Source organism: Pundamilia nyererei, unplaced genomic scaffold, assembly GCF_000239375.1.
Source record: "Pundamilia nyererei isolate P.nyererei 1_Seehausen unplaced genomic scaffold, PunNye1.0 scaffold00398, whole genome shotgun sequence".
Lineage (NCBI taxonomy): Eukaryota > Metazoa > Chordata > Actinopteri > Cichliformes > Cichlidae > Pundamilia > Pundamilia nyererei.
In genome coordinates this window covers 77,665-105,546 of record NW_005187799.1, presented here as the reverse complement: position 1 = coordinate 105,546, position 27,882 = coordinate 77,665, and the positions used below count along the sequence as shown (strand labels likewise).

The window sequence follows — 27,882 nt, the reverse complement described above, 5'->3', positions numbered from 1 at the left end:
ATCAGGGGTCACTTAAGGGTCACACATATGAGATGTATGTGGGCAAGCAAATTTGTGTGTATTGAAATGATGACATGTGTGCATTTCTTTGTGGGTGTGTCAGAGGAAAGAGCTTTATGAAGGAACATGTATGGTACCATGATGCAATTGTATTCCTAGTCAAAGTCAAATTTTGGAAATGTGATTTTCACCTCTGTTTCATAAAGTAAAACACATAATAGTAGCTTTCAGGCATCTTGTTGTTCTTAGAGGTGACAGATGAAAGTGAATTAGACTGGACTTAATTGCAAACTTGAAAAAATACTTTTTTCTAGAATTTTGAGCTGCAGTTTGTTTTGAATCAGTTTGAGTTTATAAACTCCTGATATTTAATATCACTGGGTTTAGTATATTTTTATTCCCCTTGTCACTCTGAAAACAAATGCAAAGCACTTCTTTCTGACAATCCTCCTGCCTCCCCATAGGAATGTCACATGTGGCAGATGCTCCTCCCCTCTGCTCAGAAGTTGAGGGGAAAAAGGGGGTGAAGGGCCATGAAGGAGAAATGTGATTGAGTATGTGGGAGAGGAGTTAGAGGAGGAGAAAGCTGGGAGGTGTGTTGCTCTGCTGCTGCTGGTTAAATCTACTCCAAATAGATGCAGTTTCCTCAGTCCCGCACGGTCAGGAGACTGCTTTGAAACTTTCAGTATTCAGGTTTTCTTCCTGTGTCCATGCTGACTCTCCACCAGGGAGGAGGAGACGCTCTTGTCCTCCCTCAGCTCATCCATTTGTTCTCTGCAGAACCGTACCCTTTCATGTTTCCTTAAAGACCTCAAATTCTGGTGACCCAAGATAGACGACTCCCTGCATCTGCAAGTCAGATGTTTCTCACTGTGAGTTATTTCTACAGCTAAAAATTTGGGGCTGTTCCTGGAATACGTCTGGTGTGTTTCATCCGAGTTAGTACTGTGCCGTCATTGAAAAAATGAAGGCTGAGGTGCTGATATTGTGGGTCGGCTTGACTTTGTGCTGCACCCTGATCTGCGGTCGAGAAGATGTAAAGGAGAACAAATTCGCTGGAGTTCAGGTGAGAGAACCTCAAACACTGACCAAGAATAGGAGACAAGCAGAAGAAGTGGATGCTGAAATGTTAGACAAGCTGACTGAAGTGGTGGAAGACGAAAAGACAAAATCAAAGAAGAAAAAGAAAACACCTGAGGAGATTGAAGCAGGTATGTAAAAACCCCTAAATACAGGCACTCAAAGAACAACATTCACTTTAAACTATGACTGAATGGATACAATATACAAGATTATTCTTGACCTTTCCTTGCCTCTATGTTTGAGTTTCCAATCAAAGCTTGCAGCCAAAACACTCAGGATAAACAGACAAGAAAGGCTGCAATCAGCCTTTGAGGAAGGAACATTTAGTTTGGTTTACCTATACTTTCTTTATAAGCTAGGGAATTTGGATGAAAATATCTCTGTGACTAAGGAATGATGGGGCAGAAACTTGCAGTGATTCAGTCGGTGGTCTGACATTTTCTTGGCAGTGTGACCGCAATGTTGCTTACATGACCTAATTTTTCTGCCAGGATTACATAGTTAAACATCAGTGTGTTTTGTTCAGCATAATTATCAGAAAATCAACCTTTAATGTGAGAATGGCATGCCTGTTTAAATTATATCTATAAGAAAGGCACATCTGCGAAAAACACAAAGCATGACAAACTGCAGAAAAATTTCCACTATGATTTTCCACAAGTGAGCAGGCAGGATTTATGAGAGGACCCATTTTCAGTAGCATAGATACATGTTAACTTTCTGCTGCATGAAGCAAAACCACAAGCACAGCAGCAGAGTTGTTTTTTCATGTGTGGCTGATTTAGGTTAGATAAAAGGCCAACTAACCCAGAGATCCAAAGTGATTTTTCATTTCTCGAATGTTGTTTGACTTGAGACAGCTGTGCCGAGCATGCACATCTGTATCAGCTGTGATTGACAGTAAAACCTCAACATTCACTCCCAGTTTTTAAGTGAATTGCTCAAGAGAATTTCAGATGCAACTAAGAATGGAGACACTGCTACCATTTTTTTATTTGAGGTGGTGGGGGAGGGCTGACTTTATTTCACAGTTTAGCAGTGAAGAGTAGACAGGAAGGAGGAGGCGAGAGCAAAGGAAGAGACACAGCAAAAGCCTGTAGGTTGGACTCAAACCTGGGCTAACGCATTTTGGCATTAAGAACAAAAACCAAACGAAACACCCAAGCACAGGAATTAGGAAGACTAAAGAATTTAAATAGGCTTCACCAGGGTACAGAAACTATACACTACTAGGACATGAAGCTAAAACACATTGGGGGCTAGGAGACACTATGGCAAGGAGACCAGATGTTCTGACAAAGACAAAGGGGAAGACGGCAACTATAAGTACTCTAAGGGGTGATTGGGGCAGAGAGGATATGCTTGGGAACTGAACTTAATTAGAAAAACAAGACATGTGGGAAGTAAAGGTAAACACTAAGTGCAAGAGAGGTATCAAAACTGAAAACTCGATGATTTAAATCTCAGCCGTAACAAAAGAATTTAAAAGCTATACTAAAAGTAAGCAGACCTAAGAATAGACTGAATTGTGTAAAGTATTTGCTCACCTATTCAAATCCCTGAATTCAGGTGTTCAGATCACTTCTATAACCTCGGGTGTATATAATCAAGCACCTAGACAGGCAAGGCTGCTTTTACAAACATTTCTAAAAGAATCTCTCACAAGTTCTGAGGAGCTCAGTGAATTCCACAGTCAACTTTTAGTGGTATTATAACAAAAGTGAAGTGATTGGGAAAGACAGCAACTCAGCCACGAAATGGTTGGCCACATAAAATCACAGAACAGAGTCAACAGATGCTGAGGCTTGTAGTACATGGAGAACACCAACTTTCTGTAATGTCAGTCACTACAAACCTCCAAATTCCATGTAGCCCTCAGATGTGCTCAGGAACAGTGCAAATAGAGCTTCATGGGATGGATTTTTATGGCTAAGTAGCTGTATCTGAGCTTTGCATTACCAAGCACAATACAAAGCATCAGATGTTTGGCCATCTGGCAATCTGACAGGCATGTTTGGGTATGATGGTTGGCACGAGAACTATACCTGTCTGACTGTATTATCCCACAGCACAGTGCACAGAGGTCACCAACTTTCTGTAGTGTCAATCACTATAGATCCCCAAACGCCATTTGGCCTTCAGATGAGCTCAAAAACAGTGTGTAGAGAGCTTCATGGAATAGCTTACCATAGCTGAGCAGCTGCATCCAAGCCTTACATCACCAAGCCCAAAGAAAAGCATTGGATGTAGTAGTATAAAGCACACCACCACTGGAAACTAGAGTAGTGGACATGTGTTTTCCATCTGGCAAGCCGATGAATGAGTCTGGATTTGGTAGTTTCTGGGAGACAGTACTTGTCTGTCTGAAGTGTGCTAAATGTAAAGTTGGGTGAAGGGGGCATTCTGGTGTGGTGTTGTAATTGTGGTGTTGTATTATGTAATTGTGCAGTAATGATGTATAGTAATTATGTTTGGCCTCTTAGTTCCAGTGAAACAAACTCTTAATGTTTCACCATACACTCAAGTCCATATGTGTGTGCAGACAGATGAGCAAATATGCTATACAGCATGTAAAGATAATTAAACAACTAAGTCCTAAAAGTGAAATAGTACAAAACTCAAAATACTACAACAAAAGAATCCAAAATTCAAACAGTGAAATTAACAGCTGGTGCCCTAGAATGAGACAACTCCCAAAACACAAATGCTTTTACAAAAGCCCCCCCACTTTTTTTTTTCACTGTTTCATTAGTTTTGCGTTTGCCTAGGATCAGAGTCACTACTGGTTGTATAAAACAACACCTTAGCCCTACAGAGGGGGCAGAGGAGCCCCATTTCTTCCAGGAGGTCCCATTAATAAATCCCATTGCTAGAACTGTCTCTGAGTACAGTCTTCAAGAACATGGAGGATATTGCAGGAGACAGGCATTTACTCTAGGAGAGCTGGACAGTGCAATATACGATCCTTAAGCCATTAGGAGGACCAGTAACTGGTCCTTTGTGCAAGGAGGAACAGAATGTGCACTGCCAAAGTGTGAGCTTCAGGCTGTAATAGACTCATCAATGGTGTGATGTTGTGCACAGTCATTCATGACCAAAGTTATTGTGGCTACCTTCACAGTATCAAACCCAAACCAGCCACCCTACAAGGAACAGTGGTACCTAATCACTACATAAAACCAAAAGACAAAAAAATACATGCTAAACGTAACTCCCGAACTAAGCTCAAACAAAACAAAAGTATATAAAACAAATAAGTAGTTCATCCTTTATGCTTAGGAGATACATAGACAGTGAGGGAATTAGATTATTTACAAAATACACCAATAGGGGACGAGATAAGATAAGATAAGGTAAAGATTTATCTGTTGTCGCTACATTACAATTTTTTTAAATTACGTAAAACTGCAGACAAAAACAGGAACTTTTCTATCTTCTAATTCTGTAAATATTACTTGGAAGAGGTCTTTATTTTGATTAAAGGCTGGTAATACTTTAAAATACAGTTAAAATTCTAAAATGCATGTTCTCCTTCATGTTTTCCAAAGCTGTCCAGTGGGCCAGACAGGAGTTTTTGCCATATGGATTCTGGCCTCCTTGTTCAATCAACCAGGGCTGTAAGAAATGTGTCTGGGAAAAAGTTGGGACTGAATCTGAACTGCCTTTGGAATTAAGGTTGTAACAGGTGACACTTTCAGAGAGACTGTAAACACAAAAAAAGATTTAAACTACAAGAGAGAGGAGAGAGTTTGGACACAAGTTCATAACATGCAATAGTGGCATGCACATGTAGAGATCACTGTAGATGTAAAACAAAGGACAAACAGACAGCAACAACAGAAACTGTCTGACTCTCAATATAGTGGAGGCACTGATGGTGGGAAAATGTTTTTACAGGGATCAAAAAGTGGTGGCCATGTTGTCTGAGGGTGAGTAACGGGTTGGCTGTTTGTAAGTACTAGTGGAACTTCAGGAAACATGTCTAGCCGCTGAAAAAAGCCACCCTGTGTGTCGGTGTTGGAGTCTGATGATGCTTATGTAATGAGAGAAAATTAGACACTCAGCCTTGATGTCGCTTTAAAATCCTCTCATCAAAAGACTTCATGTACCTCAACTTCAAAACATCCATTTTATACCTTCAAGTTTATAAGCAGTTTGTCATCAGAAACTTTAGAGGGTGGAACTCAACACTTCTGCATGATAGAGGTGCAGTAAAGATCAACATAGTTTGAGTCTGGTGGTTCTGACATCATCCTAGCCATCAAGTTACACAACATGTTGTGCTTAGAAGTGAACATAATTTTTTGTTTCAAATTAATGCACCCATCTTCCCTAAAAAAATTCATGAAATTAAAAAAAATATTTATCAGAAAATATGTTGCCAGTTTGGCTTAACATAAGGACTCAGCATGAAGCTCTACACAAGTTATATTCAAATAGACATCTACTAACACCTCAAACACTCACTGATTAATATGCTACTTCTAATTATAGCTATTACTACTATAACTATTTGTTCTCACCAATTTAATTTAAAATACTTCAAATTCGAATAAGTTATCACTTTAGGTTAAGTTGATAAAAAACAACAACACTTTTAATAAACATTCAGAATTCATATTTAGCAAACAGGTGTTTTATTGTTAGCACTGAAAATATTGTTTACTAATTATTTGTAATGTAATTTATTTTACTTTGTCTTCATTTTGTGTTGTACAAAATGATAACTTTAGAAACCTCACCCACAAGGGGCTGCTTGAGTGTTTTTCATTGTGCAAGGTAAACATTGTGTATGGCTGTGTTTTAAACCACGCCGTGTTCTCTTCCCGGCCAAGTAGTTCTGGTGTTTAAACCACTGAAACTACTACTTCATTTTTGTTCTAATGAAATAGTTCAAACAACAATAAGTCAAACAGGAAATGAATTGGATCTATATATTGCAAAAAGATTTTCTAATATTAGTTCCTTTGTCATTTGATTCGCATACACACCTCTTCTCGTAACCTGAGGTCATCAAATAAAAACCTTTTAGTGGTCCCACATACTCGTTTCAGAACTCGAGGGGACCGATCTTTCCAAGCTGTTGCATCCAGACTGTGGAATGCACTTCCTCTATTTCAACAGTGTCTAGACTCGGTTGAGACATTCAAAAAGCAGCTAAAGACATTTTTATTTCAAAAAGCTTGTAATTAGACTAGGGTTTTTAATGATGTATTTATGACTGTATTGTGTTCTTGTTACCTCTCTTGTGAAGCACTTTGTGACCTCTGTCTGTGAGAAGTGCTATATAAATAGACTTTTATTTACTTACTTTACATTTACTCTTTCTACTGTCTCTCGATTCCTCTGCAGAGTGCATTTATGTATCTGTTCTGTTGTGCACACTGAACCGTGGTAACTTTCAGAGGAACATGTAAAAGACAATGTTTTTAGCCCCCAGCCAAGGCCTCAGGTCTGAATGCTTTTTTTTTTTTTTATCTCCAGCCCTAAGAAACTAATGAGCTCAACAGATTCTGTTTCCGAACTAGCCCAGGATTATGTACCCCTGTCCACAGATATGTAAAAGCTCTCATGTTGTGTGTGTTTGAGTTTTAGCTTGAACATGTTTTACTGTTTTACTAGGAGACAGTTAAAATAAAATGATCTTTGCTGTCAACTAATATGAGCAGACTATAAAGACAAACTAAAGAGAATCATAAGCAAATAAAAATTCACTAAACACTATAAACAATAAAATTGTGCAGAAGAAGTAGCATCAGTGCTTTGTGTCTCTTTGCTGCATGTAAAGTAGCCTACATGTAAGGCTATATATATATATTGGTTTGAAAAATGATGTTAACTGTTGAGTAATAATGTTAACTCATCTCTCTGAAGCCAGGGCAAAGAAGGCAGCAGAGAGGGAGGCCAAAGCAAAGAAGCAGAAAGCCCCCAAACCCACCAAAAAACCCAAACCCCCCAAACCCACGAAGAAACCCAAACCACCGAAACCCACAAAGAAGCCAAAGGTGCCCAAACCCACTAAGAAACCAAAGACGACGACCACAGTGCAGCCAGACATCAAGCAGCCTTATCCAGACAAGGAAGAGGAGAAGAAACTGCTGACTAAGCTGGGCTTGGACACATGTATGTACATTTCAAATGTAAAAAAAGGAAATTAAAAATGTAACATCACATGTAATGGTGGTTTTTTTTTTTCCAGTTACTGTTAAATATTATACAATTTATCCATCCATCTATCCATCTTCTTCCGCTTTATCCAAGGCGGGGTCGCGGGGGCAGCAGCCTAAGCAGAGAAGCCCAGACCTCCCTCTCCCCAGCCACCTCCTCCAGCTTATCCGGGGGAACACGAAGGCATTCCCAGGCCAGCCGAGAGATATAATCTCTCCAGCATGTCCTGGGTCTGCCCCGGGGCCTCCTCCTGGTGGGACATGCCCAGAACATCTCATCCAGGAGGCGCCCAGGAGGCATCCTTGTCAGATGCCCGAACCACCTCAGCTGGCTCCTTTCGATGTGGAGGAGCAGGGGCTCTACTCTGAGCCCCTCCCGGATGGCTGAACTTCTCACCCTGTCTCTAAGGGAGAGGCCAGCCACCCTTCGGAGGAAGCTCATTTACGCCGCTTGTATCCGCGATCTCGTTCTTTCGGTCACTACACACAGCTTGGGGCCATAGGTGAGGGTAGGGACGTCAATCTCCGGCTCCCTTCTCCCATCACTTGCGAACAAGAACTCCTCCACTTGGGGCAGGAACTCATCCCCGACCCTGAGTGGGCACTCCACCCTTTTCCGGCTGAGAACCATGGCCTCAGATTTGGAGGTGCTGATCCTCATTCCTGCTGCTTCACCCTCGGCTGCGAACCGTTCCAGTGTGAGCAGGAGGCCATCACCCGATGAAGCCAACAGAACCACATCATCCGCGAAAAGCAGAGATGAGATTCTGAGGCCACCGAAGTGAAAGCCCTCCGCCACTTGGCTGCGCCTAGAAATCCTGTCCATAAAAATTATGAACAGAATCGGTATACAATTTATATTTTACAATATTTATATTTAATATAATACTGAGGCGTTTCAAAGGCCTGCAGAGACATAATCTCTCTATTCAATTCAATTCAATTTTATTTATATAGCGCCAAATCACATCAAATGTCACCTCAAGGCTCTAGTGTACATTAGGCCAACCTCATTCCAGAGGCACTCAGGAGGCATCAGATGTCCAAACCACTTTACCTAGATCTTTTCAGTGTAGAGGAGTGGTAGGTCTGCTGAGTCCATCCCAAATGAATGAACTTCTCATCCTATTCCTAAATGATCCCAGCCACCTTTTGAGGAAAACTCATTTCCATTGTAATCTCATTCTTTCAGTCATTACCCAAACGTAGTTATCATAGGTGGCCATACATGGAACGTATATCAACTGGTAAATTGTCAGCTTCGCATTTGTCCTGATCTCTATTTAACACAATAGACCAGTGGTGGCTCATCAATAGGGATGCTAGGGCACCCCACAGTGAAAAAACAAAATATATATATATGTATAGATAATTGTGTTTTTAAAGGTCTGCAAATAATTAATTAAATTCTTCTTTAAGAATATGGCAGTGAATGATGTTGCAGATCATCTATAATAACTGTACATAACAAATTACTTATTATGTGCATTTTAAGTATCTGTTATGAATATCAGTGGTTTTAGGTCCATAAAAGTTTATATTGGAGCAAGTTCTTTACTTGGGACTTCCACTGGAGATTATTTGTTAAGATTGCAGCTTTTTAACCCTTTATTTTCGTGTTTGTAGCGATTCAACCTGTGACCCCAAAGGAGCGTAGGGGGGAAGAGCCTGTTGAGCCAGACCTGGGTAAGACTTTCACAGGTTATGAACTGGTCCTACGATTTTAAAACCTTCACCTGTTTAAGTACTTGAAGTAAAAGCTTGATTAAAATGTTTACACTAATACATATATTGAGTTTTAAAATTTCTTATACAGTAAATTGATCTCTAATTGTGGTCAGAAGTTAACATACAATCTTTTTTTTGTATGGATGACTTGCCAAAGACCTGTATTATTTGTAACACAAGTCAATTATATTAGTTAGACACACAGTTCTAATATACTGGACATCTTGGCACTAGTTTTCAACTGCCTGATCAGAAGCAACTGGCGCTGGATAACTTATGTAAGAAACTCTTACATAAGCTGCCCTATTACTTGAAGTTAGAACTATACTACTAATAGTCTTCCTCTTTGTCTTTTCTATACAGATGACATGTTCAAGAAGCCAACATCTCCAACAAAAACCCACAGTGAGCTTGATGTTGACTACTGGCATCCCAGACGTATGTTCCATTAATATTATCTCACTGAGAGTCAGAACTTTCAATCAACCCTTGTATGACAAAGCTTACAAGGTCCAGTGAGAATACAATGACTGTCAAGATGAAAGATTTTAAAAAATGGCAGCAAAGGTTTTTGTCACAAATGAATTATTCAATCAAAAATGAACCCTTATCATAGATTATAAAAAATGGCTACAGAAGTGTAAAGTTGTTTTGTTTATTTGAGCTTCTGGATGGGGACCAACTGCAGACTATATACAAATAGACAAAGGATGGCTGTGGTTGTAACCTTTCTGACATCACACATTCATTGACATCTCAATATTTATATTTTGGCCTGAGCCGTGTTGTTTTGCAGAACTAGAAGTGACCATATTTGGACATGAGGTAGAAGGTGCATCCATAAACAGCACTACTTCAATGCACAGACAGGTACCTGCTTATTAACCTGATAATTAGCAAAGTAGCATAAATAGTGCATAAAATACAGGTACAGCAAGCCATATTATTTGATACTTAATGCCATTAAAATATTCTGAAAAGTTCAATGAATCAAATTACCAGAGGAAAGGCCTAACAGACAACTGTCAGCTACAGCTACCTGTATTAGCACACTTAACAAAGCCCCATAATTCTAACTTTGAGTTTAAAAAAAACCAAATGGGTGAGTTTTTTTTTTTTTTTAATTACCCGTACTACAAATGTTGATGTTTTATGATGTTTTTATTACAATATGACTGCATCAGCCAATTATGGCATCATTGTGATGTTGCAGGGCATTGTATTGTATTGTGTTGTACAGCTCTATCAGGGCTGAACAAGGACAACAAAACTGGGCGCCTGGGATTTTTGGTCCAGGCAGCCCACAATGATCAGTCAAAACAGCCTAGACGGTTCATTAAATTACTTTAGTTCATTAAAATAATGACAATGCTGAGAGGTACTATCATCCCACGGAAAACAGATTATGGGTTCAAAGGTTAGGTTAATTTGTAATTCTAAATTGGCTATAGATGTGAATATGTCAACAAATGGTTGTGGTCTATGTTTAGCTCTGCAACAGACTTGTGACATGTCCTCTTGCTCTATGAGAGCTGGGATAGGCACCAGCTATCCAAATGAGCAAGAGAATGGATGGATGGAATATAAAACACAGTTTATTTTTAGGTCCAGGTGATAATGGATGAATTCATGCGATTGCCTCTCTTGACTGAACCACATTTAAGATATATTTCAAGTTCAGATATAATAAAGAATGGGCGTTTGAGAATTTAAAAGAAGGGAACTAACCCACAAAAGTTGATTCTGTCTGTCCAGTTGAACAGAATGATGCATGCTCAATCAGTCCTTTGCATGACTGAGCATGCATCAAGACAACTTAGAGTTAAGTTCAAATCCATTCTGGTGGGAGTTTTTCGCCATTAATATTTCCACAGTAACATGGAACTTTTGTTCTGATTAAGATGTTTTCATTCGTTTTAAAGTTTTTATCATCCTCCAGCTAAAACAATAATGTCTGATTGCTATGTTCATAGCAGATGAGGTGCCTGGCAGATATCCTGATATGAAGAAAGATGTCACAACTCCTGAGGTCATCATGTACATACCAGGTATACAATGTCATACAGTGTAGGGCTGTGTTAATGGCAATGTGTCATTTTTAAAAAAAAATTTATTTGGTGAGGCAGAAACAAAAAACTCCAACTGAAATCAGATCTTTGCATCTCTTTCAGAGGAATCCACCACCGTTCCATATATTGGAGCCTGGTATGAAGAATATGACTACACTGATTGTACGTCTGCTTGCCACAAATAACTAATGAAGTGTAATATATAACATACACTGCAGCTCTTCATCATGACATTAAGATAATTTTTTACTTTTTGATTCCCTGACAACAGTGGCAGCTAAAAAACAAGAAGAAGAGGAGGAGAGAGCTCTAAAAGAAAAGGCCGAAAAAGGTTTATATTTATTGTTTGTTTTTTTACATTGATAAACATCAGAACTTTAACATCATCATGTTGTAAACCTTTACCACAAACCCCAGAAGAATATTAAAATTATACATTTCTCTTTCACTCTGTTTACATGTTCAATAGTAACAATACTTCATCACGGCCTTCTGTTTTTGTTTTTTAATTAAGAAATGAAAAAATAAAAAGTATAAAACCTGCCTCATGATAAAATATGGAAATAGTATTAGAACAACTCCATCAAAACTGATACAAGTAACCATCCGCTTCATTGTACAACAGAGCAAATTAAAACATTTACTCTAAACTGTTTAAAGATTAAGCTAGAGGATATGCTCCGTTTTTGAAGTGTTTTTAAATGGCTTACATCTTGCTGGTTTTGCTCTTTTTATTTGAAATCTTGGCAGAAAAAAATGTAGCGTGACACTATTATTCTTACGCCATCAGTGGTCTGTTTTTAATGAGAAAATAAATAATGAACTAGAATTCCAACAGCTGCCACAGTATCCTGTTGTGCATAGTTATGTAAAGCTCTGGGACTATTTAGGAGATATTATGGCGATATCAAAACATGCAGAAGAGGGTGACTGAAAGGATCAGTTTGATAACAGAGTTTTTCAGAACAATTTCCTGTAAAATCCAATGAAATGTAAAGGAAATTTACTCCTGATTACAAACTTAAATGCCCTGTATTTTAAAGTAAAAACAAATAATGGAACACAAGTGGAAATCAAGGTGCATATTATGAGCACATGTGGAAATAGTTTGTGTGGTGGTGGTGGTGGGCTTGAGAGCAAGTCCCTTTTTCTGACATTTACTATTTTTTTTATTAATCTCTGAAAGCCGAAAGACTGAGGAAAAAGTGGGAGGAGGAGGAAGAGGAGAGACGTAAGCAGATCTCAGTGCCAGCTGAACCAAAAAGTAAGAGTCTCTCTGTTTTGTTCACTTGTTTTTTAGTTTTAAACATTCACAGTAAAGACAGAGATTAATATAATATTAATAATAATGATAAGATCTGTAAAAAAACAAAACAATCAGCCTTATATTGAACTACAACATTTCTTTTACACTGTGTGTCTTTTTTAGTGTCTCTCAGCAACATTTGTTACACAGATTTTGTTGGTGTGTGCTCTGATTTCCCTTCCAGAATGTCCTCCTCTGGGCTTGGAGTCTCACCGGGTTGAAGATGACCAGCTGTTAGCTTCCTCTCAGTCTCATCATGGGTTCTCAGCTCAGAGGGGGCGCCTTAACATGCAGGTATACTCTAAATTCAGAACTTCCTTATCCGTATTAACCCACAACTGATATTCAGAAAAATCAACACAAAGTGCACTGGCCTTCACAGAAAGGACCAAGAACCTTTCAGATGAAAATATAAAACCAAGTCACCTGAAAATTGGTAGAAAATTACAAGTTACAGTGATTTTAGTTACTGTCCTACTGTCATAAACAGACATGATATGTAGCTACTGTGTTTATGGCAGCTGTATTGAAGCACAAGACTCAACCACTGACTAAAGCACTGTGGGGAATTTTTCATTACTTGGGATTGGGGAATGACATGCTTTTGGAGTTAGCTTTAAGCTGTCTTTAGAGGAACCTAATTTTCCAGACATGAAGGTTTCCCCTTGTTATCCCGATGCTGCAACAGAGTGCAACACAAAGGATAATTTCATTTTGGTGTAATTTCCTTTAGGCAGCATGGTGGTGCAGTGGTAAAGATGGTTGCCTTACAGCAAAAAGGTTAGGAGTTTGACTCCACCATCTGACTGGGGTTTTTCTGTGTGGAGTGTGCATGTTCTCCTGTGGTTGCATGTGTTCTCTCCAGGTACTCCAGCTTCCTCCCACATTTTTAAAACACACAGTTAGTTGGGTTAGGTTAACTGAGGATTCTAAAATGCCCATAGATGTGAGTGGTTGTCTGTCACTCTGTGTTAGCTCTCCGAAAGACTGGCGACCTCTCCAGGGTGTACCCTGCTTCTTGCTCTCTGGTGGCTATGATAATCTCCAGCACCCCCCATGACCTTGATAAGGACAATGGATGGATGTTAATTTCATTTAATGAAACTATCTGTGTCATCCTAACTCTCCACTAATGCTGCACAGATTCGGAGAAACAAAGAGTGCACAAAACTGCATGATGCTTTCAGTTAAAACAAAACAACAACAAAAAACATTCTTTTGTGAATCATCGTGTTTTTATTCTCAGGACTAACAGAAAAAGCATGCAAAATAATACATAAAAGGTGCACACTGGGACTAATTTAACTCCCCCATAAAGACGGTATTTGATGACCTCACCCTTAATTAAGAATTTTTGCACCTCAGTATAAGTCAATAAAGACAACCATTAGAATAGTTTCCAGGTTTTTCCAAAGGTAGCTGCATGGACAGAGACAACCCTCAAAAACTTCCAATGTGCACTGAACCATTTTGTCCTATGAGAGGCCCTGAAATATGACAGAAGCCTCTCAGTTGAGAAAAGAGCTTCAATGATTACTCCTCGTAGGCTTTCAAGAGTTATTCCATCATTTTATCAGGAAAACAATGTATTTTCAGCTCTCTGTGTGGTTGTGTACAGGGCTCTGACAATGATGAAGACCTGTATGGTGGTGCATGGTGCGCAGAGTCAGAGGAGCGAGAACACTGGTTTCAAGTTGATGCCCGCCGAGAGGTGGAGTTTACTGGGGTCATCACCCAGGGAAGAAACTCTGAGCTACAGTGAGTCCTACTCCATCTCCACATAATAAAACCTTGCACAAGTGCTGCTGTGTTTCATTAAAGTCAGTACTCAGTAATTTCTTTTGTTTTGATCCTAGTGAGGATTTTGTGTCGTCCTACTTTGTGGCCTTCAGCAACGACAGCAGAGACTGGACTTTACTACACGATGGCTACGCTGAATGGGTGATTGAGCCACAACTAATTATGAAAATGTTTTCGTAACAGTGAATTACACCTTTACACCTTCTCATTTCCTTCTCCTGTGATTCTCTCCTGCAGTTGTTCTATGGCAATGTGGATAAGGAAACACCAGTGATGAGTCAGTTTGCTACACCAGTGGTGGCACGTTACATCCGTATTCTGCCTCAGAGCTGGAATGGCAGCCTATGTCTCAGAGCCGACATCCTAGCTTGTCAGCTACCCAGTTAGTATTTTTTTAAATAGTAATATTTTAAATTAAAATGTCAGACAAAACAAAGATTTAGTATGCATTAACTTGGATTCTATTACTGTCAAGTCAAATTTGCTGTGTGGCAGGCAGGAGGAAAGACCCAAATGAAGGACTCACAGACTGAATGATAAACTTAAAGCTCAGCTTTATTTGCTAGAAAAATTTTTCTAGAAAGTAAAACTAGGAAACATGAACTAGGAAAACTAAACCAGAAACAAGCAACGAGAACATGAGGTAGAAACACAACACGAAGGGATTGTGTACGACCCAACAGAAAGAGGGGAAGACTGAGGATTAAAATACTCATCGGAGTAATCAGGGAACGGGAGATAGGAGAAACGCACAGCTGGAACTAATTAGGTAGGACTAAACTAAACATACTAACAAAGCACACAAGACTATCAAAGTAAAACAGAAAATAAGACAAGCATGCACAGACATGGAGTCAGAGACACGAGCTTAACACTACGACAGACATGGCAACAGAGGGAACATAGAGATGAGGGACCAGGACAGGCACTGAGGCATGGACTAGACACTGAACAGAGGGAGCACGAAATCTAGACCTAAGAACTAAACTATTAACAACAATTCCACTGAAACATATGATAATAATAATCAAAATAGCACAACTAGTGAATCAGAACATAAACCATAATAAAGAATAATACCAAAACACAAAAAACTTGAAATGCTGGGTCAAAATGACCAAGAACCGTGACAATTATGGCTTGTTTTTACTGCTAATCCTCAAGGGTCAAATACTTTTCCCCCTGTCACAGGATGTAATATCTCAATAAATAAATAACTAAATCTTTGATTCTTTAAAGAGCTTTTTAACTTTTTATCTACTTTTAGTAGCTGTGTGAAAATTAATGTTTGAGGGTATATTTATGCAGAAATACATCAGTCTTAACATGTTCACAGACTTTTCACTTCATTTGTAGAAACTTGAAGTTTTCCAACCTTATGAGTCATGTTTTCTTCATTCCATAATACAGTATGTCACCTCATACTGGAAGGGGGGAAACAAGAAAAAAATTGTTCTTTTGCCAAAGTAAGAGTGGAAATACACAAAAGTCTGTTTCAGAATCATAGCATGAACCTCCTAACCGTGGTCCTTAAGTGTGCTACATAAGTGCAAGATAACTGCTTGTATTGCCACTAGCTTTAGGAAAGACACAACAATAACATCTACTCAGCAGCAGCTGAACGTTTTGACTGCAAAATATTGGTACTTACTCATAAGCTTGTATTTTAAATAGAAATATTAGGGTTTTTACTGTGTTATCTATCTGACAACTGAGGTTTAGGTTACTTTGAAGATCAAAATTTAAACATGTAGGTAAGTCAAAATAAGAGGGTTTGCTGTGGATTACTTCATGGGGTATGAATTTAAAACCATCAAAAGCTTCAGAATGCAACAAAATACCTCAGCCATTACGAGTGTTTTTATCAAGATGCGCTGTACAGCAGGCAGGTTTTGGACCTAGTATCCAGGATTCGAGAGGCAAAATGGGTAAAACTAAAACCCTAAAAAACGTATATATGAACATACCGAAAGTAACCAAAACTCAAAACCCTGGGTTCTAAAACCAGGGGTCCTAACTGTGATGGAATTTTCTGTTAATAAAGCAACACGATCAGCTGTGGCAAAGCTTTTTTAATTACTGCATGCAGCAGAGCTAACACACATCAAACATCACAGCTCCACAGTCATGAGAGCTCTGTCACTGGGACGTCTCAGCCTCTCTTTTATACATTCACACACAACTCCTGCATTGCTACAGTTATAACAGCTTCCTGTCTCAACCCCCGCTGTTGCTGGGCAGGGAGCGACTTCTACTATCTTTCTTTAACACCTGGCGCCGGCCTCCCTGGGAATTTTTATACAGTCAGCAGATAACATAGTTAAGCAGGCTACACCAGGTCATATTGACCCATACGTCCTTCACCTAAGAAAAAAAGGCTATCCAAAATTCTACAGTGAATTTCTAACCACATAAAACGTAATGTGAGAATAAACTAGAAATGATCTAAAACAGTGTTTTAATTCCCAATGATTACTTGTGCCAACACTAGACCTGTTAAACATTTTTGTTTATAAGCATATTATAAATAAATTAAATAAATTATAAATGCATAAGCTAGCTGTAGTTAAACCTTTACTCAAAAAGCCATCTCTAGACCCAGCAGTCTTAGCTAATTATAGGCCAATCTCCAACCTTCCTTTCATATCAAAAATCCTTGAAAGAGTAGTTGTCAAACAGCTAACAGATCATCTGCAGAGGAATGGTTTATTTGAAGAGTTTCAGTCAGGTTTCAGAGCTCATCACAGCACAGAAACAGCTTTAGTGAAGGTTACAAATGATCTTCTTATGGCCTCTGACAGTGGACTCATCTCTGTGCTTGTCCTGCTAGACCTCAGTGCAGCATTCGATACTGTCGACCATAATATCCTATTAGAGCGATTAGAACATGCTGTAGGTATTACAGGTACTGCACTGCAGTGGTTTGTATCATATCTATCTAATAGACTCCAGTTTGTGCATGTAAATGGAGAGTCCTCTTCACACACTGAGGTTAATTATGGAGTTCCACAGGGTTCAGTGCTAGGACCAATTCTGTTTACATTATACATGCTTCCCTTAGGCAGTATCATTAGAAGACATAGCATACATTTTCACTGCTATGCAGATGACACCCAGCTCTATCTGTCCATGAAGCCAGATAACACACACCAATTAGTTAAACTGCAGGAATGTCTTAAAGACATAAAGACCTGGATGGCCGCTAACTTTCTGCTTCTTAATTCAGATAAAACTGAGGTTATTGTACTCGGCCCTGAAAAGCTTAGAAATATGGTATCTAACCAGATTCTTACTCTGGATGGCATTACCTTGGCCTCCAGTAACGCTGTGAGGAACCTTGGAGTCATTTTTGACCAGGACATGTCCTTCAATGCACATATTAAACAAATATGTAAGACTGCGTTCTTCCATTTGCGCAACATCTCTAAAATTAGAAATATCCTGTCTCAGAGTGACGGTGAAAAACTAGTTCATGCATTTATTACTTCCAGGCTGGACGACTGTAATTCATTATTATCAGGATGTCCAAAAAACTCACTGAAAAGCCTTCAGCTAATCCAAAACACTGCAGCAAGAGTACTGACAGGGACTAGAAAGAGAGAGCATATTTCTCCTGTTTTGGCTTCCCTTCATTGGCTTCCTGTTAAATCCAGAATTGAATTCAAAATCCTGCTCCTCACATACAAGGTCTTAAATAATCAGGCCCCATCTTATCTCAATGACCTTGTAGTACCATATCACCCTATTAGAGCACTTCGCTCTTGCTCTGCAGGCCTACTTGTTGTTCCTAGAGTATTGAAAAGTAGAATGGGAGGGAGAGCCTTCAGTTTTCAGGCCCCTCTTCTGTGGAACCAGCTTCCAGTTTGGATTCGGGAGACAGACACTATCTCTACTTTTAAGATTAGGCTTAAAACTTTCCTTTTTGCTAAAGCATATAGTTAGGGCTGGACCAGGTGACCCTGAATCCTCCCTTAGTTATGCTGCAATAGACATAGGCTGCCGGGGGATTCCCATGATGCATTGAGTTTTTCCTTTCCAGTCACCTTTCTCACTCACTATGTATTAACAGACCTCTCTGCATTAAATCATATCTGTTATTAACCTCTGTCTCTCTTCCACAGCATGTCTTTTATCCTGTCTTCCTTCTCTCACCCCAACCGGTCGCAGCAGATGGCCGCCCCTCCCTGAGCCTGGTTCTGCCGGAGGTTTCTTCCTGTTAAAAGGGAGTTTTTCCTTCCCACTGTTGCCAAAGTGCTTGCTCATAGGGGGTCATATGATTGTTGGGTTTTTTTCTCTGTATCTATGAAGCGCCTTAAGGGCGACTTATGTTGTGATTTGGCGCTATATAAATAAAATTGAATTGAATAACAAATACTTAAAGTGGAGTAGTGTACTTGAAACTGAAATTAAAAACTTCTGCTTAGTAAAATATCTCCTTCCCACTCTGCTAATCTCTTTGCCAACTTTTTCAGGAAGCCACCACAGTGAGAATGAGGTCAACCCATCCGATGACCTGGACTTCAGACACCACAACTACAAGGAGATGAGACAGGTCTGTTTCTCACTTGGGACACTATCAGTCTACTCCACAATGCAACATTTCAACCTTGCCTCTCTAGCAGTATGCCAAAACCTACAAAAGCAATATTGTTGCAGCAACCATCCATAAATGTGTTTTTCCTTCACTCTTCTAGATGATGAAGGTAATAAATGAGGAATGTCCCAACATCACCAGGATCTACAACATTGGAAAAAGCTCCCAGGGCCTGAAAATGTATGCCATGGAAATCTCCGATAACCCCGGGGAGCATGAGCCTGGTAGAGAGATCTATAATATTTTTACTTAAGTGTAATTCTCTCAGCTGAAGCTCATCTTAGAATTGCATAATTTACACAGATTATGGTTCACCGTGAGACACAGATCTGAGTGTCATTACACTTTTTGCTGGCAAAGTAACATTTTGTTTTTTTGACTTGTAGACATTGCATGATGTCTGTCATTTAATGTACATGTATAACGATTTGCATCTTTACAGAGCAATGTAAATAGGTTTTACCACATTCAAGTGGCTCTTAGTCCAGAAAATAAATTGTTAGTTGCGTTAATATGTTGTCTTTTTGTTTAGGTGAACCAGAATTTCGTTACACAGCTGGCCTCCATGGTAACGAGGCACTTGGACGAGAGCTCCTCCTGCTGCTTATGCAGTTTCTATGTAAAGAATACAATGATGACAACCCAAGAGTCCGTCGCCTGGTGGATGGTGTTAGAATACACTTGGTGCCCTCACTGAACCCGGATGCTTACGAGCTGGCCTACGAGATGGTACAATCAAAGGCTTCAAACTTTGTTTAGTGGCACATACCGCAAACAATATGGAGAAAAGTGAAGCAATTGTGGAAGTGCCTTAAACCTACAAACTTTAATGTTCAACAAGGTTGTAAAAAAGGTCGAGCAGTCTGTGGAGAACAACCCTCGGTTCCATCAACTCATAGCTTATAGATACCATTTTTAGTGCAGAAGGACAATAAAATAGGTAACATTGTAAGTCAGAATCAGAAAGGGGTTTATTGCAAAATGTTGAGCAGGTTTACAACATTAGGAAATTGCTGCGGTGCTTCAGTGCAAACATAGTGTCATAAATAGCACTTAAATAGACATGAAAAAATAAAAGTAGAATAAGAATTAAAGTGCTACGTAGAAAGATATGTGCATGAGATATACATGAGATATATACATGAGAATAAGAATTAAGAGTGCTACGTAGAAAGATATGCGTGCAGGTGGTGATCAGTGCCAAACATGGAATGATGCAGTGACACAGCGTAGGGTCATGTGTTAGTGGCGGGGACAGTCATATGGTTATTGTTCATGTGTCCAACAGCAGAGGGGAAGAAACTGTTCTTATGGCGAGAGGTTCTGGTGCGAATGGACCGGAGCCTCTTGCCTGAGGGGAGCAGGTCAAACAGACTGTGTCCAGGGTGAGAAGGGTCAGCTGAGATCCGAGTCAGGCCTTACTTCTTACTAACAAGTCTTCTTACTGACAAGTCACTACCATATGAATATCTAATATCTGCCAGTTTCATTGCTGAAAACATGCTAAAGGCTTGGGGCGACCGTGGCTCAGGGGGTTGGGAAGCATATCTGTAACCGGAAGGTCGATCCCTGGGCTCTCTGTCCTGGTCATTGTGTCCTTGGGCAAGACACTTTACCCTACCGCCTACTGGTGTTGGCCAGAGGGGCCGATGGCGCGATATGGCAGCCTCGCTTCTGCCAGTCTGCCCCAGGGCAGTTGTGGCTACAACTGTAGCTGCCTCCACCAGTGTGTGAATGTGAGAGAAAATGAATAGTGGCATTGTAAAGCGCTTTGGGTGCCTTGAAAAGCGCTATATAAATCCAATCCATTATTATTAAAAATCTTAAGCTCAAGGTTTCATCAACAAGATTTCCCAAACCAGTATGATACATGACGATGCCTGTGTCCGCCTTTCAAAGTAACAGTGGCTGTAAACATCTTTTTGTTTACAGAGCCATAATCAGTATGAAATTTTTGATCCAAATTTAGTATCTCATACCAGAATTTCTAATTTCTTAAATTAGTTTAGAATACAGTTTTTAATGTTTTTTTTAAATTAAGGTGTTTTCTACAAATCTTGCATTTATAAAAGGAATTTTGTTGCTTCGTCTCATGTCTGAGCCTACTTGTCTTCACCACAACTGACAGATTTTTCAAAACACTGTAGAAAAATTATTCAGAGATCCCAGAGAGCATGAATGACCTAACACCATCCTCACTCCTGCAGGGATCAGAGATGGGAAACTGGGCCCTGGGCCACTGGACTGAAGAAGGTTATGACATCTTCCAGAATTTCCCAGATCTAAACAGCATCTTGTGGGGAGCTGAAGACAGAGGCTGGGTGCCTCGTATAGTGCCTAATCATCACATCCCCCTTCCAGAAAACTTTTTGAATGGCTCTGTGAGTTTGTTTACCGTCCTTTGGGATAGTGTGTGTGTGTGTGTGTGTTTTAATTTACTACAAATTTATTAGCAATCTTTATCTCTTTTAGCTTGCAGTTGAGACAAAAGCTGTAATTTCCTGGATGGAGCGCAACCCTTTTGTTCTGGGAGCTAATTTGCAAGGAGGCGAAAAACTGGTCACATATCCTTTTGACATGCAGCGCCCACCAATTTCTGTATGGCTCTTTTACTAAGAACACCTAACAAAAGCACTCTTTGGCAGCTGTACACTTGTATAATAACTCTATGCTGTCTTAATGTTTAAGCTAACTGACAACCGTCGTTGGAGAAATAATGCAGAAATGAACGAGGACACCTGGGCTCGCATTCAGCGCCAGAATGAGGGTGCTCTGAGGGAGACTCCAGACGACGCCATGTTTCGGTGGTTGGCAATGTCATATGCCCACAGCCATCTAACCATGACAGAGACCTACCGAGGTTCCTGCCATGGAGATGATATCACTGGAGGACAGGGGATCACTAACAGAGCCACCTGGAAGCCAGTGGTGGGAAGTAAGTGTTAACATGACACAGCAAAAAGGTCGTAAATGAAAAATATTTCAGTCAAGACCATTAAGGGGTCTTTCTGTCTCAAATCATCACCTTAGAACATCTCCTGATCGACCATCTCCTGTTTGCATGAAAGGTTTATGGTTCAAAGTTTGACCATTTATAATTTTACAATATTGCTGGAAAATGTACATTTTTTATGTGTCTTTCCTAATTTCTTACCATCATTGTGATGGTAAGAAAAACCAGTGAAAATGCCATGTCAAATGTCTTTATTAATATGACAATCATTATAAATGTTTAGGGTTGTTTATTAAATTTTTTATGCAAATCAGAAACAGTCGACCAGAATTCTATCACAAGATTTATCCTTAAATATCAAGGTTATCAAAAGGCTATTTTTCTGTTTCTCCAAAAATGGACAAATAAAATCATCTAAATAGCCAGATGATATTACAACTGAAGGAGAATATTTCCTCTAAAACACAATCTCCTCCACAGGTATGAATGACTTCAGCTACCTGCACACAAACTGCTTCGAGCTCTCCATCTTCTTGGGCTGTGATAAGTTTCCCCATGAGAGTGAATTGCCTCTTGAGTGGGAGAACAACCGTGAGGCTTTGTTGTCCTTTATTGAACAAGTGAGAATTTAATTTCATTATATTTAGTTAAAAATTATATTTTCATGTCAGTTGCTTATCTGCTTTAGTGCTAGCTGAACGCAAGCTTTTGTCACGAAAAGTCTTGTACATAGCAGCTTTGATATGTCATTGACAAACGTGGAAATTAATGTTTTCTACATGTGAAATTTCCTTAAGATTCACTGGGATGTACTTTTCTTGTGCAGGTACATCGCGGGATAAAGGGTATTGTGAGGGATATAGAAGGAAATCCACTTCCCAACGCGACAATATCTGTTGAGGGGATACGGCATGATGTTAAAACTGGTAAACTAATTTATATAGTGTTTCAGATCATGAAGATCCAGTCATTCGTTTACAGCATTTTTTAACATGACCTTTTTTAATGTAACCATTGTATAGCTGTGGGCGGGGATTACTGGCGACTGCTAAATCCTGGGGAGTACAAGGTAACAGCCAAAGCTGATGGCTACACCCCTCAGACACGGCTCTGCATGGTGGGCTATGACTCCGGAGCAACACCCTGCAGTTTCACCTTAACCAAATCCAACTGGGATCGCATCAAGAAAATCATGGCACTCCACGGCAAAAGACCCATTCGACTCATCACCAAAGCGAATGTAGTGAAAACAACTGCAGCCAGCACTGTGGCAGCCCCCAGCATTGATACAGAGCTGGAAAATCCCGCCAACACTCACGACATTGCGCGACGTAGACGGCTGCGGCTGATGCGTATACGGAGGCTGCGTTTGCAGAGGTTACAAGCCAGCCTTAGAACCACCCCTGCGACTACAATGACAACAACCACCACCACAGCATCCACCACTCTACCACCTGAAACCAAGAGAACAACCTCATGGTATGACTCTTGGTTTCCTGTGGATGAATGGTCCACTGAAAACCCATTCGATAGTGTTGTCTTTGACTCAGTGCCCACACAGGACTATCCTTTTGAATACACTATAGACTGATTACTGCACATACAAACCCAGATCTATCTTATAGAAAGTCCTTACTAACCAAATCTGCTGCAAGATCACAGCTTTAAAACAAAACAAAAAAAAAAACCCCACAAAAAACATCTTTAATGATTTAGCTTGGACAAAATAAGACTTGTTGGCAGCATTGTGTATTGAGGGTTACATTCTTGGGAACAAATATTTCTTGGAGAGAGATAAAGAAGAAATGGAAGTCTCTGCTGAGCAAAGACTACACAGCACATGTTTGATTAGCTCTATGTTAAATTAAACATACAGTATGTTCAATAAGACAGGATTAGGTCTGTCTTCATTTTTTTAATGGCTTCATAGAATCATTTCTGGCTTCAATTAAACTGTTTTATTGTACTGCTGAATGCATTGCATTAAAATGACGTTATTTTCTAAATTACTATAGTCTATGTATTTATTTATAGTTCAAAGAAGGTCCGTAACAGTTCACTCATGGGGAAATGTGCCACAGATGTAGATTGTAGATGTAGTTATTTATGTAATAATAATGGATTGCATTTTATATAGTGCTTTTCTAGACACTCAAAGCACTTTACAATTATTCATTCACTCTTCTTCTATTATCTTCCTTTTATTCTCTGTTACTTGTTAAGCACCTTGGCATACCCTTGGTTTTTAAGTGTGCTTTATAAATAAAGTTTATTATTATTATTATTATTTATCACTTTCACATTCACACACTGGCAAACCATAGTTGTAGCCACAGCTGCCCTGGGGCAGACTGACAGAAGCGAGGCTGCCATATCGCACCATCGGCCCCTCTGGTCAACACCAGTAGGCGGTAGGGTGAAGTGTCTTGCCCAAGGACACAACGACCAAGACAGACCGATCAAACCGGCAACTTTCCGGTTACAAGACGAGCTTCCCAACCACGCGAACCACGGTCGCCCTATTAACAAAATGTAAACATTGCTTGTTTCCATTCATCTTGTAAACTCTGTCTTTTGGCGGCAGTTTGACTTCTGTCCGGAAGCTAGTTTGACTCCAAGACCCAAGAATCTGTGGGTTTCTGTCATTTTCATGGGCATGTCCATTTCCCATTAACAAAAGTTGGAGCTTGCCAGTGTTGAGGGCGGCGGACTTTTTGCTTGTTTTTTTTTTTATAAATAAACCTGTCTTTGATGGGAGACCAGAGTGCCAGACAAGCTACCCCTGACTTTGCTTTTACTGCTCCAAGATCAGTTACCATTACTACATACATATGCAAAAATAGATAAGAAATAGAGCTAAAATTAGCAAACTACTCTATGATATGAACAGGTTTTCTCTTATTAATTACCTTGAGCAACAGTTATGATGTAGAGGAGTAGAAAACATAGAAACCTTACTCTTACTGTTACTGGTCACCTGCAAGCTTCATTTGTAAGCTGCATTGTAAAAGGAATTGGTGAGAGAGATTTTGAGAGAAATTTGCCTCAAAAGTGTTACAAATGTGTATAACATGATTGATGACAAGCCTAGAGTAAGATTTGCAAATGTGTGTGGTGATTTGTGTGTAACTTTTGAGGTCTCACAGTGCTCCAATCCACACACAAATACTAAACAAACTCATCATAAAACAGTTGTACAAACACATACATCCAAACCTGAATAAACAGTGATCATTTATACCCAAATTTCTTCCAAAAAGCTTCCTGTGCATACAGATGTCTCCCTAATGCAAATATTCAATTGCGTATCCTTTTGTTTGGCAAATCGCTGAAACTCCTTCAGATTTAATAGTCGTCTGGCATGGACCTTGGTCTTCAGTTTTACAGAATATTAATAGGATTCAATTCAGGGCTTTGTGCAGGCCAGTCATTTAATTTGGCTCATCTGGATGTAGTTCTACACCAAGGGTGATCGTTTTGGCAGGTGAGGCGACCACCCAGAAAATAACTGGTTTACAAGTTACTTATAATCCTATGGAGTATTAGATTGACCCACTCAAGATCCTTACCCTCCATGAACTTTAGAGTTTAAATAAACCATACTTTTAAACCTAAAAGCATTTTCAGATCAAAATTAACAACTACTAAGGACTTAGATTCTAGGTCTAAAAGGTTAGAAACCTCAGTTTTAGCCTCGGGGCTTCTGAGTCAAATACACAGAGAAAAGAGAGAAGTCACGAGACAGACCAAATTATTGCCAAGTAACAAAGTACTAGAATTTCACTCAGGGAAACTAAAGTTTTCTAAACTTTACCAACGTTCCTTTGTTTTAGGTGTCATTTTGCAAACATCAGCATGCTAATGCTCATCGAATTACACGTAAACAACTTAAGCCCCAAGAAGCACAACAGAGACACTGTTTGACAAAAAATGTATTCCAACATGTGTAATTATACAGAGCAAATGCACTGTGTATACAGTTAATTATTCAATGGATCAAATAAAACAGATATTGCTAATGAGATATAATAGACTGGTGTATGAGTGTAATAACATTTGCAACTCAAACGCATTCAGGTGTGTTCCAACGGCTATGACTGGCTCGCTTTGCCTTTTCTGTTTTTCCCTCCAGTGTACTGGAAACTCTTCAGTGGGTTCTTCCCCCGGATGTTCTTCTACCAAAACCAAAATGGAACACATTAGCTCAGAACAAGGGGGTGATTTCATCAAACTAACTGGACATTTTTGTTTTAATATACATTTTATATTGTGAGCTTTGTAAAAGACATAAAATGGCATCTCACTAATATCAATTAGGGCTGCACGATTAATCGTTAGAAAATCGCGATCTCAATTCATACTTATGTGCGATCTCATTTCCAAATGGCAACGTTTAAAAAAAAAAAGACGACGATTGTACCGCATTTTGATCCGGGACGTAATCTGCATGAAAACAAGCGCTCACTCTTCCTGCTCAACAAATGACAAGGGCGGAGCCTTATACCACGTGATACAGAAGCTGTGCCGTGCGATGCTAAAATTAGCAGGGAAAAAACAACGGAGAGCACGTCAGGGATGACGAGAAAGTGACAGGAGAAAATCCGTCCCGGTCAACCACCCAAACATCAATAACGGGAACCTTATACAGCGCTTCCCTATACACGTCGAACTCCCGCAGGCACAAAGAAATTACAGAGGCTATTATCACCTGACCAAAGATATGGCTCCCATCAACACTGTGCAAAACGAGGGATTTAGGAAAATGATCAACACCCTAGACAAACGCTACACAGTGCCGTCCCGCAACTATTTTTCTATTGTTGCACTACCTGCTCTATACACGCAGCGTCGAACAATGGTGGAGACGGAATTTCAAGCAGTACAACAACAAAACGTGAGACATTTGTTGTTTTTATGTTTATTTATTGTTTTTATGTTCAGTCTCAACTGTTACGAAGTTGATGTGCAGTTAATAAGTGCAATAAATATTTATACTGGAAAAGAAAATCGTGAGAGAATCGTGATCTCAATTCTAAGCCAAAAAAATCGGGATTCTCATTTTATGCAAAATCGTGCAGCCCTAATATCAATATAAATAAAATTGATAAAACGTGTCATCTAAGAGTGATGCTCAAAACTAGTTCATGCATTTATTACATCTAGGCTAGACTATTATAATTCATTATTATCAGATTGTGTCTTTTATCCTGCCAGCTGCAGTAGATGTCTGCCCCTCCCTGTTTCTGTTAGAGGTTTCTTCCTATTAAAAGGAAGCTCCTTCTTCCCAATGTCACCAAGTGTTTGCACACAGGGGGTCGTTCAACTGTTGGGGTTTTCTTCTGTACTATCATAGGGTGTTTGCCTTACAATATAAAATTCCTTGAAGCAACTGTTCTCATTTGGTACATTATAAGTAAAAGTGAACTGAAATTTAGAAGTAAGAAAATAGTACAAACGCTCACAACTCAAATTGCCTGATTTTGTTTAACTAAAATCTAATAGATATACAGTTTGTTTTCAGAGTGAAACAGAAAATACATGACAAAAAATATGACAAAAAGGTGAAACCTGGAACAGAATTCAAACTATTACACAGATCTGTGGCGTATCAAAGATCTGGTGTCCCTTCCAACCAAATCTCACCTTAAAACTGCTCTTGATGACTCCTCCTGGTCTCTGTATCTCTTTTCTCCGCCTTCTTCTGCTTGTCAGTGGATGTACCACGCCCTTCAGTGCCTCAGGAACTGCAGGAAAGTGAAATGAAAATGAAAAAAAATTGCATACTCAAATATACATCAATACATTGTAATTAGATCTTCCAGCACACTGATGCATCCTTATAAAATAAATTAATCCATGAAACATACTTAGGAGTAGAAAGCCACCATGCTTGCCCTTAGGGCTGCTCGATTATGGCAAAAATGATAATCACGATTATTTTCACTGAAATTGAGATCTCGATTATTTGACGATATTTATTTAACCCTTTAAGACCTACTATAGAACCAAGTCCACCAGAGCTTATATTATTTTTTTTACATGTTGTAGTGCCATTTGTGGGAGCATTTCAAGTTGCTATACAACTGTTATAGCCCATATTTTAATAATATGTATGCATTAAGTCCATAGTAACTACTTTAATTGCAAAAAAGTGCAATAAACTACAAAAAAATTGAAAATCG

At 39.4% G+C, this 27,882-nt stretch overlaps 2 protein-coding genes across 2 annotated transcripts in view; one reads left to right on the top strand and one right to left on the bottom strand.

Annotated features, from left to right (window-relative positions):
- The first annotated feature begins 468 nt into the window (after positions 1 to 468).
- Positions 469 to 23,709, top strand: aebp1a (AE binding protein 1a). Its single transcript, XM_013915924.1, has 21 exons — positions 469 to 1,211; positions 6,958 to 7,206; positions 8,877 to 8,936; positions 9,342 to 9,416; positions 10,952 to 11,026; positions 11,150 to 11,209; positions 11,319 to 11,378; positions 12,234 to 12,311; positions 12,538 to 12,647; positions 13,972 to 14,111; positions 14,210 to 14,294; positions 14,391 to 14,535; positions 18,626 to 18,705; positions 18,848 to 18,971; positions 19,280 to 19,476; positions 20,955 to 21,128; positions 21,220 to 21,345; positions 21,436 to 21,682; positions 22,181 to 22,320; positions 22,527 to 22,626; positions 22,723 to 23,709. The coding sequence occupies exons 1-21, from the start codon at positions 965 to 967 to the stop codon at positions 23,289 to 23,291; spliced, it is 3,141 nt and encodes a 1,046-aa protein (XP_013771378.1). The 5' UTR covers positions 469 to 964; the 3' UTR covers positions 23,292 to 23,709.
- Positions 23,710 to 25,614: 1,905 nt separating this feature from the next.
- The window catches only part of ddx56 (DEAD (Asp-Glu-Ala-Asp) box helicase 56), an 18,976-nt gene continuing 16,708 nt past the window's right edge, over positions 25,615 to 27,882 (bottom strand). The window contains exons 14-15 of the mRNA XM_005753063.2: positions 27,344 to 27,444; positions 25,615 to 25,875 (exon numbers count right to left, since the gene is read on the bottom strand). Coding sequence (XP_005753120.1) covers positions 25,792 to 25,875; positions 27,344 to 27,444 — 185 coding nt within the window. The 3' untranslated portion in view covers positions 25,615 to 25,791. The remainder of the gene's footprint in view (positions 25,876 to 27,343; positions 27,445 to 27,882) is intronic.